The sequence below is a fragment of the Pseudomicrostroma glucosiphilum genome (assembly GCF_003144135.1).
Source record: "Pseudomicrostroma glucosiphilum strain MCA 4718 unplaced genomic scaffold BCV69scaffold_1, whole genome shotgun sequence".
Classification (NCBI taxonomy): domain Eukaryota; kingdom Fungi; phylum Basidiomycota; class Exobasidiomycetes; order Microstromatales; family Microstromataceae; genus Microstroma; species Microstroma glucosiphilum.
In genome coordinates, this window is record NW_020289913.1 from 691,251 (window position 1) to 702,857 (window position 11,607).

The 11,607-nt window shown below is 56.0% G+C and overlaps 6 protein-coding genes across 6 annotated transcripts; 2 read left to right on the forward strand and 4 right to left on the reverse strand.

The window, feature by feature from the left end:
- Positions 1–245: 245 nt before the first annotated feature.
- On the forward strand, positions 246–1,545 carry BCV69DRAFT_296052 (hypothetical protein; the record flags this gene model as incomplete). Its single annotated transcript, XM_025493962.1, has 5 exons — positions 246–297; positions 394–587; positions 674–829; positions 923–1,240; positions 1,315–1,545. The coding sequence occupies 5 exons, from the start codon at positions 246–248 to the stop codon at positions 1,543–1,545; spliced, it is 951 nt and encodes a 316-aa protein (XP_025350896.1).
- On the reverse strand, positions 1,448–3,708 carry BCV69DRAFT_8570 (hypothetical protein). The gene is made up of 3 exons (XM_025495582.1): positions 3,138–3,708; positions 2,257–3,038; positions 1,448–2,172 (listed from the first exon to the last, which is right to left on the reverse strand). The coding sequence occupies exons 1-3, from the start codon at positions 3,575–3,577 to the stop codon at positions 1,607–1,609; spliced, it is 1,788 nt and encodes a 595-aa protein (XP_025350897.1). The 5' UTR covers positions 3,578–3,708; the 3' UTR covers positions 1,448–1,606.
- Positions 3,709–4,349: 641 nt separating this feature from the next.
- Positions 4,350–5,101, reverse strand: BCV69DRAFT_309611 (hypothetical protein). The gene is made up of 3 exons (XM_025494729.1): positions 5,002–5,101; positions 4,788–4,891; positions 4,350–4,702 (listed from the first exon to the last, which is right to left on the reverse strand). Exons 1-3 carry the CDS (start codon positions 5,053–5,055, stop codon positions 4,681–4,683), a joined length of 180 nt encoding a protein of 59 aa, XP_025350898.1. The 5' UTR covers positions 5,056–5,101; the 3' UTR covers positions 4,350–4,680.
- A 187-nt stretch (positions 5,102–5,288) lies between these two features.
- Positions 5,289–6,872, forward strand: BCV69DRAFT_8714 (hypothetical protein). The gene is made up of 3 exons (XM_025495591.1): positions 5,289–6,314; positions 6,383–6,567; positions 6,665–6,872. The coding sequence occupies exons 1-3, from the start codon at positions 5,419–5,421 to the stop codon at positions 6,802–6,804; spliced, it is 1,221 nt and encodes a 406-aa protein (XP_025350899.1). The 5' UTR covers positions 5,289–5,418; the 3' UTR covers positions 6,805–6,872.
- Positions 6,873–8,091: 1,219 nt separating this feature from the next.
- On the reverse strand, positions 8,092–10,417 carry BCV69DRAFT_243734 (S-adenosyl-L-methionine-dependent methyltransferase; the record flags this gene model as incomplete). The annotated part of the gene is made up of 4 exons (XM_025490081.1): positions 8,092–8,399; positions 8,477–9,393; positions 9,617–9,742; positions 9,825–10,417. The coding sequence occupies 4 exons, from the start codon at positions 10,415–10,417 to the stop codon at positions 8,092–8,094; spliced, it is 1,944 nt and encodes a 647-aa protein (XP_025350900.1).
- Positions 10,418–10,484: 67 nt separating this feature from the next.
- On the reverse strand, positions 10,485–11,544 carry BCV69DRAFT_279665 (hypothetical protein). The gene is made up of 3 exons (XM_025491334.1): positions 11,137–11,544; positions 10,862–11,049; positions 10,485–10,758 (listed from the first exon to the last, which is right to left on the reverse strand). Exons 1-3 carry the CDS (start codon positions 11,393–11,395, stop codon positions 10,657–10,659), a joined length of 549 nt encoding a protein of 182 aa, XP_025350901.1. The 5' UTR covers positions 11,396–11,544; the 3' UTR covers positions 10,485–10,656.
- Positions 11,545–11,607: the final 63 nt, after the last annotated feature.

Here is an 11,607-nt window from a genome sequence, read left to right on the forward strand (position 1 = left end):
GGAGCGGGAGCGGAGGAGCAGGTCTGTGCAGGGGCAAGATGGTGATGGAAATAGCCTTCCTCCTCCGGCGGTACGCACCTTTAGGCACTAGGGCCGAGCGGACGCATGAGCGGGGACGGCGGTACCATTGCTCGTCCCATTGCTCAATGGGAGATATAGAAGAGGGGGGGTCGGAGGCACAACGGAGGGAGGGTTTGAGTCATCAAGTCGAGCACACAGCAAGCACCCTACTCAATTTTTCCACCATGGCACTGCACCCATTCGGTATTACCTCGACTGTCTTCTTGGTCCTGTACAGTAAGTCAGCCCATGTGTAGGCACAAGCAGCACGACCGTAGAGCTCATCTCGATGTACCAACCACGCCCCCCCTCACCACTTACCCCACTGTTCAGGCATCGTCTTCATCTGCCTCGTTGCAGGCTTTGCGGCCCAACGCTCCAGCTTCAAAAGTCGCTGGGCCTTTCTCCTCTTCCACGTCGTCGTACGTCTCGGCGCCCAGAGCGTCGGGATCGCCCTGGACCAGTATGGAGTGGCTTCATCTACAGGACTGGCACTGTTAAAGGCTTTCATCACGCTCTCTGCCGAGGTAAGGCACAGAATTGTCAGACGGACTTTCAAGTCCGATCTTGTACTGATGTTCGATCCTTCCCGACATGCTCTACTGCGCCGCAGGGCTACCTCACACTAGTCCTCTGTATCCTGCGACAATTGATCTCTTGGCAAAGACGATCCTTCGGTCACTCATGGGTCCACGGCAAGTCAGACAAGAGCTACCTCAAGCTCAGCTACAAGGAAGCGTCCCAGTCGCCCGAATTTATTCTTGACTTGGTACGTAGCCCAGGAGCGCGACGAAGCATACTATCCTTTCATTTCGCCTGACCCATTGCCCCTCCCCCGTCCCCCTCCGATTGCGCTGCGCAGATGCTAGGCGCTGCCAATGCACTGGTCATCGTCGGTGGTCTGCTTCCCCTTGCCATGGACAGAGACAAGATCGTTGAAGCATGGGAGACGGATGCGCCCCTCATCCAATCTTCCAAGGCCTTGAGAGGTGTCGGTCAGGGCATATTTCTCGCCATCACCATATTTGCGGTGACGGCACTAGGCCACGACGCATTCACCAGGTCCAAGAGGGTCTCGTCTAAATTGAGGACGGAGATTACGATACTGGTGGCCGCTTGCCCGTTCATCGTAGTCCGAGGTGCCTTTGGCCTGGCCCAAGCAGTCGACAGTATGATCAACGTAAGTCTTGCCGTGTGCAAGCCCAAGTTTGGTGACCTTTGCTGACATACATCACCGACCGCAATCCCCCTTAGTTCGCTGGACCCTACATCTACAGCGGCGCCTATGGAGGTAGCTTTGAGACTTCCTTTGTCATCAAAGAAGCCGTGCTGGCAACTGCAATGGAGTGGTGCACTTGTGCTTGTCTCCTAGCGACGGCAATGGCTGCACCCAGCAAGAGTCATCAAGCTGATGCTGACTCCGACGCAGATGTAGAGACAGCAGTGGCCCCTAGCGTAGACGGAGGGAAGTCGCCTAAAGGATGATTCAGTTCCCGATACCCTCCCTCCTTGTCTTCCATAGTAGCCATGGGCGGTGCCCTCGCCCTCACAGTATTCCGCCTGTTTCCCAGTCGCCCAAGCCTGGAGGGGGTGCTGCTGCCGCAATCGATCTACAGCGTGCGGCTATATCAAAATCGACTCCTGATCGCTCTTCATCCAACATGCAGCCGCAGAGCAGCTGCCAAGCGAAGTGAATCTGCATTGCCGAAGCGGCACTTGTGTCTTTTGTGATGTACGACAATCTGAGCATCGGGACGTGCAGGTCAAGGAGTACAGAGGCAGCGGAGAAGAGGCAGCCCAGGGTCATCTCCGGTGGCATTCGCAGATCGTGAGGAACAGTGGATACTGACGGCTGTGCGAGCGGTCGAGCTGCTGTGCCTAGGAGCTCTTGAGCTGCAGAAAAGGCCGAAGATGCGTCCGAGGAGGGAAGACAGAGAGTGAGCATGCGCGCCTGAGCTGCGCTTGCACCGATCTCGGACACTCGTTCGAAGAACTTGACCGCTTGGGCATGTCGGCTCGCCATAGCGCGAAGGATTCGCCCCTCGACGACGACACCGACCAACTTGATCTCTGTCAAGATCAAATCAGTCGGCTCACTGTGACCCGTCAGACCTGTATTGGTTATATGAGAGGGGTAGAGGACAGAGTGAGCATTCTCCGGTACGGAGCTTGCCAGAAGAGAGAAGGTCTACTCACCCAAAGATGTGTCACTCATCAACCTTTCTTCCTCCTTCTTCCAGGTAGAGAGAGCCCAGCCTAGTGTTGAGGAGTCGCTGTTATCGCCGTGCAGTGCTGTCCAAATGCTTCTGACCGGTGGTAGTATAGATCCTCGCAATAAGACGAGCTGTAGGCCGTGGAATCTCCGTTCTGCATGTCGATCTGATGCCAAGAGGGCAGTGGCGAGGAGACATTGTGACGAGAGCATCTCAATATCAACCTCTGTTGGCATAGTCTGAGGCTCCACTAGATTCTGTCCCTCAGCGGTTCCGAGGCAGAAGGACAACTGCCACGAGGAGCTGCATGCCCATAAGATGTCGAACCAGGGGGATTTATGGCTCGCCACAGTCGGTGTTGCGCTTTTCTGCAGCCTACCACCTGACCGCCAATTGTCCGCTGCCCACTGAGCAGAGTGGAGGAGAGAGAAAGGCATATCTTCAAAACCTTTCAGTTCTCTCATACGAAAGACAGACACCACCTGAAGAGCAAGACAGGCATCCCAGGAGTTGACGCCGGAAAGTACAACTTCGGCAAGGGCCGTTTTGAAGATGTGCAGGACGCCCTCCCAGGCGGGGTATGTAAGCGACTCATCCTCGAGGGTGTGCTCGAAGTGACGAGCAGCGGCAATGTATTGCACTATCTCCAGTAGCCGAGCTGCAGATTCGTTTTCGATCGGAAGAGTGGAGGGCAACAGACGCCGATTCTGTAGCTGTTCAGGCGTAGGCAACAATGGCCACAAGGGAATGAGATTATTTGCGACCCTAGAGAGATGAGGGAGTTGCATCGCATCAAATGTCGGCTACCTTTACAGATGCTGGGACACAAATAGCTTCCCAAAGTATATCCTCACAGCTACTCACCAATCTGAAATCTTCCGGATCCCCACTTCGCCTAGGCAAGTACGAAGTTCGGCTAGTGTGTAAGAGGCCCCAGCACCATCGCCCTTGCGATCTGGCTGAGTCTGGTTGAGCACTGTTGGATATCCCGCCATTGCGAGAGAAAAGACGCTCGTCCTACCCTGTCCGCTCCTAGGTCCAACTACCTGGCCCCCCATCTCCGTCTCTGCAGCCGTGACTCCCCCGTCCGAGGTCCTGCGAGCGGCCGGTGTTCCCGATGAAGAAGGAGAGGAGGTGTATTGCTGCCGAGAGACGAGAGAGCAGCTGAGGCCGAGTCTCTGACATCTGTCGCAAGTGTCTGAGGTGTCAGACGGCCCTGGAGAGCCCCGAGGATCATCGTAGCTGGAACGGACGCATTTGCGTTTGCCCTTCTGACAGGCAAGACAGCTGGTACCGCGCAGCATGACATGCGAAGCGCTGCTACGGAGATGACGTCTGACGTTCACGAACCATAGGCGCTGGAGGCTGGACTGGACTTGGGACGAGTATCAATGATGGGCTTGACAAGATAACAAAGACGAGTGATGGCTGCTGCTGTGCGACAAGGATCAGAGCCGGAAAGCGCACAGACCCAGCCCTCTGCACAGACCTGCCGCCCCCGCCCGCGAGACGCAGGTGGGAGAGAGGAAGGCAGCTTCCCCCCACGCGCCCAAGGGTAAAAGGAGCCGGTGCGCACTTTGCTGATGATCGATCTCATACTGACGGTCGATGGATGTGAGAGAAGAAGCTACCCTCTTCACGTATACCTGGCGGATGCTTCTTCAATGGGAATGTGCGAGGAGTGAGAGTGGGAACAAGATGCGTGTTCTGGCTCTGAGCATAGAGCCTTCTGTGAGGCTAGACAGCAGCAGAATACGGCAAATGAAGATACTACACGCTTCTTTGTCCGGTTCTACATGCTCTTGACCTCTTTGAGGTGCAACAGAAAGTAGAAGCGATGGAGCTCGACTTGTCACGCCCGCTATCAAGATGCGTATGTCGTCCGTATCCACACATTCACGCCGCCCCGATCAATCCCCGGCGAATGCAGTGCAGGGGCCACTCCGCACGCTCCACCAGAAGGCAACGCGTGGGGTGCTACCATACAAGCACACCTGGTCGCAATGCTGTGAGTGAGACGAGACAGACGATGTGCTCAGAGTCGTCGGACTCTCACTCCTTCAAAACTCGTACGGACGGCGGCCAGAGGATGGTTCAGATCCAAAACAAGGTAAAGACAGGAAGCGTGGAGCAGAGAAAGACACGCAATGACAGGACTACTACTTCGCTACAAGATTGCCATGGTACAGACTGTTCGTGAAACGCGGAGATGGAAGACGGTAGATGGTCAGCAGACTATCCAAGAGACGTCACGAGGCCCCTCGTCCACGTGATAGCTCCGTGTTCGCTTGTGAGGAGCACGTCTTCAGGGACTTCTCCTCGACTGGGCAGCAGCGCGTCGAGAGGACTCACCCATTATCGAGGCAGAAATCACTGGTATCATATTGTGCTCAACCACGGACCTCGCCTACTTCTTGTTCTTGGGGTTGCTGTGAAGGTAGCGAGGTCAGGGTCGCGGGAGGGTCAGCTGTTACTCGGATTGAACACGCGTCTGATTCAGCTCTAGATGCTCACGAAGGGTCCTTGGCCCAGCTGGCGGCGACCTTCTTGAAGCGCTCCTTGTGGTCCAAGTTGGGCTCAGACTTCTTCAGCTTCTCCAGCTGGGTCTTCATGTAGAGCTAGAGGGGTGTAGAACGAGCCATGAGCGGAGCAAGGTGGTAGAGAGCGTCTGGACGTGTCAACAGAGCGGAGCGCGTCTTGATGCTCTTTCTAGGTAGGTTGTACTCACGTTGTATGCGGTGGGTGCCTTCTTCTTTCCGGATCCAGACTTCTTGGGCGGCATTTTGAGATTGGTTTGGTGGTGTGAATGGGTGAAATGTGCTTCGAGTATGTGGGAATGTAATGGTGGGGAGGCAAGAGCATCGCTTCCCTTTCCAGGCGTCTTGAGTCTGATGGGGGTCCCCGCATCCCGACGCGTCCATGCGCCTCTGCTTCAAACTCCGCCTTCCGCTCCCTGGCTTCCGCTCCCTTACTTCCGTGCCGGCCAGACCACCACACGGAGATTGACCAAGGCAGCCGCCATCACCTCGCCCTGCATACCAAAGAGCCATACTGGAGAGCACGACGAAATGAGGTGACCTTGATTCGGAAGACTAGCTCCCTCGATGGACTCTCCTGCACCTTTGTACATCCCCAAGCTCCCATCATGATGTCTCCACGCGCTCAGATCCCCACTCTCTCTCCCAGCAATAGCCAGTCTTCCTCGTCCTGCCGAAGTGTCGAGGTCGTCTTTTCTCAGCTGTCACAGAGACAGACTGGCAAGCAGGCCCAGCAGCACTCACAAAGTGCTAGAGCCATCAGTATCTCCTCCGACGAGGAAAATTCTCCCGTCTTCATCGCCATCGATGATCCCACGAGCAGCTCTCGTGGCAAAGGCACTGGGACGGCCCGCGGAGGTCGTGCTCGCCCCGTACGCAAGAGGGTGCACGACGCTGAGCCAGCGGACGGTGTCCCCAACCCTCAAGCACTCAAGGCAGAAGAAGAAGATGAGGAAGAGCTACATGTCATTCGCTTCAAGCATCATCTCGACTCATTCAAGGCCCCTGCCACCAGTCCAAAGTCCATTCGACCGCAACAACGGCGTACAGAAGTGGCTGCAGCAGCTCCCTTCGCCTCATCCTCAGAAACCAGCTTTGGTCCGCCATCTCAGCAAGATGCGAGGCAGGCGGCTCCTCTCGACTTGCAGCGCATAAAGGGAGAGCCCTCTTCGCAGGCCTTTGCAAGGAGCAGGCTGGTCAAAGTCGAATCTGAAGCGGCAGGCGTCCAGTCTCGCAGCCTTTTGACAATGTCCAGCTCGCAGAATAGCACAAGAGTAGCCCACCAGCTCCCGAAGATAGAAATCGAGGACAATGACTCCTTCGAGAGCGAAGATAGCCGGCCTCGCAGGCCTCACGACGAAAGCACGGCGATGAGACCCGCCGGTATGGTCAGTGCGGGACCAATCGCCACATACGACGATTCCATCACCTTTTCCGACACGGATGCTGACAGTTCCGTCGACGGTCAGAGCGAAGCAGTACGAGAACGCAAAAAGCCGAGCAGGTGAGTACATCTCCATTTTCAGTGGAGACCGATACTTGAGGCTTACAAGCGCCCTTTTCTGTCTGCAGCAACCAAACACCGAGCAAAGCAAAGGGAAAAGCAAAAGCGAAGACGCCGAAGGCTGCGAAAATTACAAAACCATCTCAAAATCCCAGGACGCCAGGAGCCGTCAAGTCACCGAAGCCTGCCGCCGAGGAGTTGCCGAAGCCGAAGGTAGTCAAGGGGCCGAAGCCGCTCCCTGTCGACGTGTCCAGCATACCGAATTTCGTCTTCAGCTCCCTGCGCACATGTCCTCTGTGCAATCCGGCCCATGAGTTTCCTCCAAAGCAGGCGCCGCCGACCAGACGCAGGCACATCTCCTATTGCGCATTGGCAAGATCGCTCACCCCTGGCAATGTCGAAGACATACTTCAGCAGGAGATGGTGCGACTGGAGCAGCTGGAGAGGCTCGAATTCGAGCAGGCAGAGGCGGCCAAGACTACATTCCTGAGGACAATCGAGGAAAGCGGCTTGAAGCTCTGCAACACAAAGGATGACGATGTGTGGAGAATGCTTTGCGTCAAAGCAACCGATCCCAAGAGAAAAGGCAGTAGACTCACTTTAGCCGAGCTAGCCGGCGACTGGGGTCAAGGAGGCAACGCTGGCACTAGCCGCAAGAAGAGAAGGTTCGGTGGACCAGAGTCACTGCTGAAATCGCACTCCAACGTCCGATGCGAGATTGCGGAACGAGCGCAAGAATTGCTAGAGGACTTTGACGACATCCAGGTCCCGTCTCTTTCCCCAAGTTCGAGGAACGTTGAAATCGATGAAGACACCGGGGACATTCTGACCGAGATGAACGAGGAGATCTTTCCCTTTCCGGCTGACCAGCGTCTGGCGGAAGAGAGGTTCACACAAGCACTGTTGCCTCCTGCCTCTTCATTCGGCTCTAGCATCGATGGCGGAGGTATGGCCTTACCTCCGGCGACGCAGATGCCATCTTCGACCTTTGTCAGTCGTTCCTCTTCCCTTCTCGCAAGACGCAGGCCGCCCGTAAATGGAGCAGGGGACGGACTCTTTGCTCTCTTCAAGCGACTGGAAGAGAAGAAGCAAGAGTGGGAGCGGGAGGAAGAGCAGCGTAAGATCGAGGAAGGTATCGCGCAACGGCGAGCTGAAAGCATTCGCAGACAGAGAGAGGCACTGGCGGCCGCGGCGGCAGCAGCAGCTGCGGAAGCGGCAGCGGAGGCGGAGTCGGTAGCGTCGCAGGAGGATGTCGCTGAAGGTGATGCTGAAGAAGGGAGTGGCGAGTCTTGGTGGGGAAAGCGGGTGCGGCAGATGGAGGAGCTTGAGAGACAAGAGCAACAGGAGCGAGAAGAAGCGGAGAGGCGGCGGCAGGAGCAGGAAGAAAGCTGGGAGAGCTCCTACGTGGAGGAGGAGGAGGAGGAGGAGGAGGAGGAGAAGGGCGATGGCGAAGGAATGGCGGAGGACGATGGTCAGGAGCAAGAGGCCTCGCTTTCACCATCGGCTCCTCCGAGTAGCGGCGCTTGGAAGCCGTTCAACTCGTACACTTTCGAGCACTCGTGAGCATTCGCATCACCGTCACATACACTGTATCTATAGGGCCAACGATCATCAACGCTTATTCACACCACCATGCCTTTCGATCTGATCAAGGAGTGACAATTGATTCTATGTGTGGACATATAAGTACAGGATGTGAAACAGTCGAACGATCAAAGCAAAGCGAGCCGACCTTTCCACCGCAAGGAGGCACCAGTGAGCCTGCCCTTAAATTCTCTCACCGCTTGCGCAACTTGGTCTGAATCCAATTGCGATACATCTTCTTGTCCTCTTTGCGATTCACCAACATCCGTCGATCCAGCGCCATCTGTAGCGTATCGAAATCGAAGATTCCTTCGGGCTCCTGCGAGATTGGTTGGGCATCGACTGCTTCTGTGGGTGGAACGGGAATTGTGCCATTGCTGGTTGCTTCTTCGGCGGCCGAGGGGGCTTCGTCTTCTGTTGTGGGTGCTGAGGGAGCGTGAGGAGAGGGAGCAGGGCCGGCATTGAAGATCTCGCGTAGCTCCTCGGGGGTGAAGAAGTAGACTGGTAGAATGTGGAAACATAAGGGACAATTCAGCCATACATTCCGTGTACGACGTATATTCACCTGCTCAACTCACCTCTGGTGCCGTCTCCCCTGACGTAAAAATTATCGTCCAGCATCCTTCCCTTTCTGAACCTCAATTGAGGCAGGTCATACCTCGCGTAATCCCTCACTAAGATCAACCCACCAGGTTTGAGGAGCCGCTTGAGGTTGAGCGCCGCCTGTGCCCACTCTCGAGGATGTAGTGCCGACAAGCAGAAGATGAGGCAGATCAAGTCCAACCCATCCTCGCCTCCTTCTCCTACATTGACCTCGGGAGGAATCCCCTCTGGCGAGCTCAAATCCCACACGAATGCCTCGCACTTTCCCACCGGTGGATCCTTGTAGAGCGCATTTGACCTCACTACCTGAACTGCCTCGCTCGAGTAATCACAAGCGTACATCTCCAGTTGCGCATTTCGATTCTTTTCCAAAAGTGGGAAAACAGTATTCCCCGCTCCGCAACCCACCTCTAGTACCCTCTTTCTCCCAGCACCCTCCGCCGTGCACTCCAAGAGTTCAGGAAATTCGGAACCGAGCCATTTACGATCTTTAAAGAACTTGTGCTCATGCTGCGAGTAAAAGTGATCCCAGTATTCAGCTGGTTTGCCTTGGGAATGGTAGAGGGATTCAGCTTCTGAAGTTGGGATTCGGGTGAGGGCTTGGGTTGCTAGGAGGGAGCGGATCGTGGAGAGGTACTCGGGTGGAGGTTCAACGTGGTCCCAGGCATTGAATGCTTTGGGGTCGTCGACGCCTTCACGGAATAGGCGGGTGCCGAAGACGGAGGGCGGGGATGTGGGAGCGGTAGATGAGGATGATGCTGCGAGGTTGCTAGAAGAGGCCTCGTCTGCGCGAGTCGAGGATGACGAGGAGGAGGATGAAGCAGCGGCGACAGATTGAAGGTAGGCTTCTGCTTCTGCTGCCGATTTCAGACGAGGAAGTTGGGCAGCCATGCTGAACGTAAGAGGAGCTTAGTGAGAAGATGCAAGAAAAGTAGCAAAGGTGGGTGCGGATCTTCTCATCGGGAGCGGAAGTGGGACAAAAGGCGAAATACGCCGAGCAGTGGCCGAGGGGCGCCAGGCAGGAGGCAGTCAGTCAGTCGGTCATGGTCTTGGATCGTCTAATTACTGTACAACAATGAATACGAATCTACAGGCAACTGCCAGCCTTCATCTACTCCTTTGCAGCTGCAGTCTGTTTATCGATCTCGCCCACTGCCTCTGCTACCATCTTCTTCAATCCCTCCTCGAGCGGAATCGCGGCTGCTGCAGCCTTTCCGTGAGGCGAGAGCTTCTTCCAGGTCCTATCACAGCAGCGCGAGGCGAGGCAGTGCGGCGTGAGCAAATGACCTCCAAGCAGGCGGGACATGGTATGCCTCTACTCACTTTGAAAGAATGGTAATCATCTTTTCTTTTGTATAGTCCTCGTGCTTCTCTGCAAAGTCCTCCAGCTGATCCGCCAAGAAGACGAGTACTGCCGCGTCCTCCAAGAGCTGTGTACCCGGATCCCCAGCATCTTTCCCCGGCTGCAAATCCGTCTTACTAACCCACTTCTTGACCAACTCTTGCTCTTCTGTACTAACACCTGCCTGTTGCAAGAGTTCAGCAGCTCGATTTGCCTGAATTACATACAGGGAGCGACGCCATTTGAAGTAGCCCGCTTTACCTTCGGGGTATGAGGAGCGGGGAGTGAGGAAGCGCTCCAGATGCTGACACCGCGCTGCGAGCTTCACCAGCTCTAGTCCACCAGGGCCAGAAGAGAGAAGAGAAGACTTGGCAGGATTGCTCTCTAGGAGCTTGATGGCCCATGACTCGACCCCGTCGGCGTAGGAGAGCTCATCCTGGTGGTTGATATCACTAGCGTCGGATGAGGCGTCTTCGGAAGTGGTTGTGCGGGCGAGGTAGGCAGGGTCTTTGGCGTGGGCGGCATCGATCAGCGCACGAGCGACGGCATAAGGGGACTGGGCGTCGGCTGACATGGCGAATGAGGGGAGATGGTGGACGATCGAGGGGGCGATGAAACAGGGGAGACTACGAAGTCAGGAGATTCACGATAATGATAATCAGCCCTCGGTGTCACTCTTGGCGGAGACAAGCCAGGCGTCAGAGCCGAGGCTGAGTTTTGATTCCACCCCGACGCGGATATCGCCGGTACCACTTCTTGGGCGATAAGAAGGGGAGGGAAGAAAAGAAGAGGGAGAGCGGCTACAGGGGCCAATCAGGCCTTGACAGCAGCGATGCACTCAATCTCAAAGTTGACGTCTCTTGGTAGCCTGGCAGCCTCAACCAGCGAACGGGCGGGCTTGTAGGGCGAGAGGATCTGGCGGGAAGGAATTTGGGTGACATGCGCATGGTGTGAGTGAGTCCTCTACGCGCTGTTCTCCTTCTTCTTCTGATCCTCGGTGACTGCATTGTGGACTCACCTGCTCGTAGACGGCGTTGATCCTGCCAAACAGACCGATGTCCTTGACAAAGACAGTCGTCTTGAGGATGGAGCCCTTGTCTCCTCCAGCAGCTGCGACGATGGCCAGCATGTTCTGCATGGCCTGAGTCACCTCGGCCTCGATCTCTCCCTTGACCAGCTCCATCGTCTTGGGGTCGAAGGGCACAGCTGCAGAGAAACAAGACAGGGGAAAAGAGATCATGTATCAGAGTGAGCTTTCGCTGACTGTTCTCCCCCTCCACCGCTGCAACTCACAGCCGGAGCAGTAGATGACTCCATTGTGGACAGTAGCCTGGCTGTAGGCTCCAATGGCGGCCGGAGCCTTGTCGGTGCTGACGATCTGGTAAGGAGTGGCAGAGCTCATGATTGCTGGTGTGAAGCTGATATGACGAAGACTTGCAGGCCGAAGATGAGGGCGAGGTGCGAGGGCAAAGTGGTGTGGATGAAAGGCGTCGTGCGAGAGAACGGGGCGAAGGGAAGAAGAGACGCGGCAGGGAAAGCGGGTGAAGAGCATGGAGCTGCGTGGGTCAGGGACAAGCGTGGGAAGGACATCAAGCACTACGAGCAATGCACTCTGCTGACCATCGATACTCACCTTTGGGAAGAGGCAGTGGTTGTAAAGAGATGTAAAGGCAGATGGAGAAGAGGCGTAGGAAGAAAGCAATAGAGGCCAAGGCGGCGTCTTCCTCGGCTCCCGGGCCACGGCCACGGCTCCACCCGCGCAGA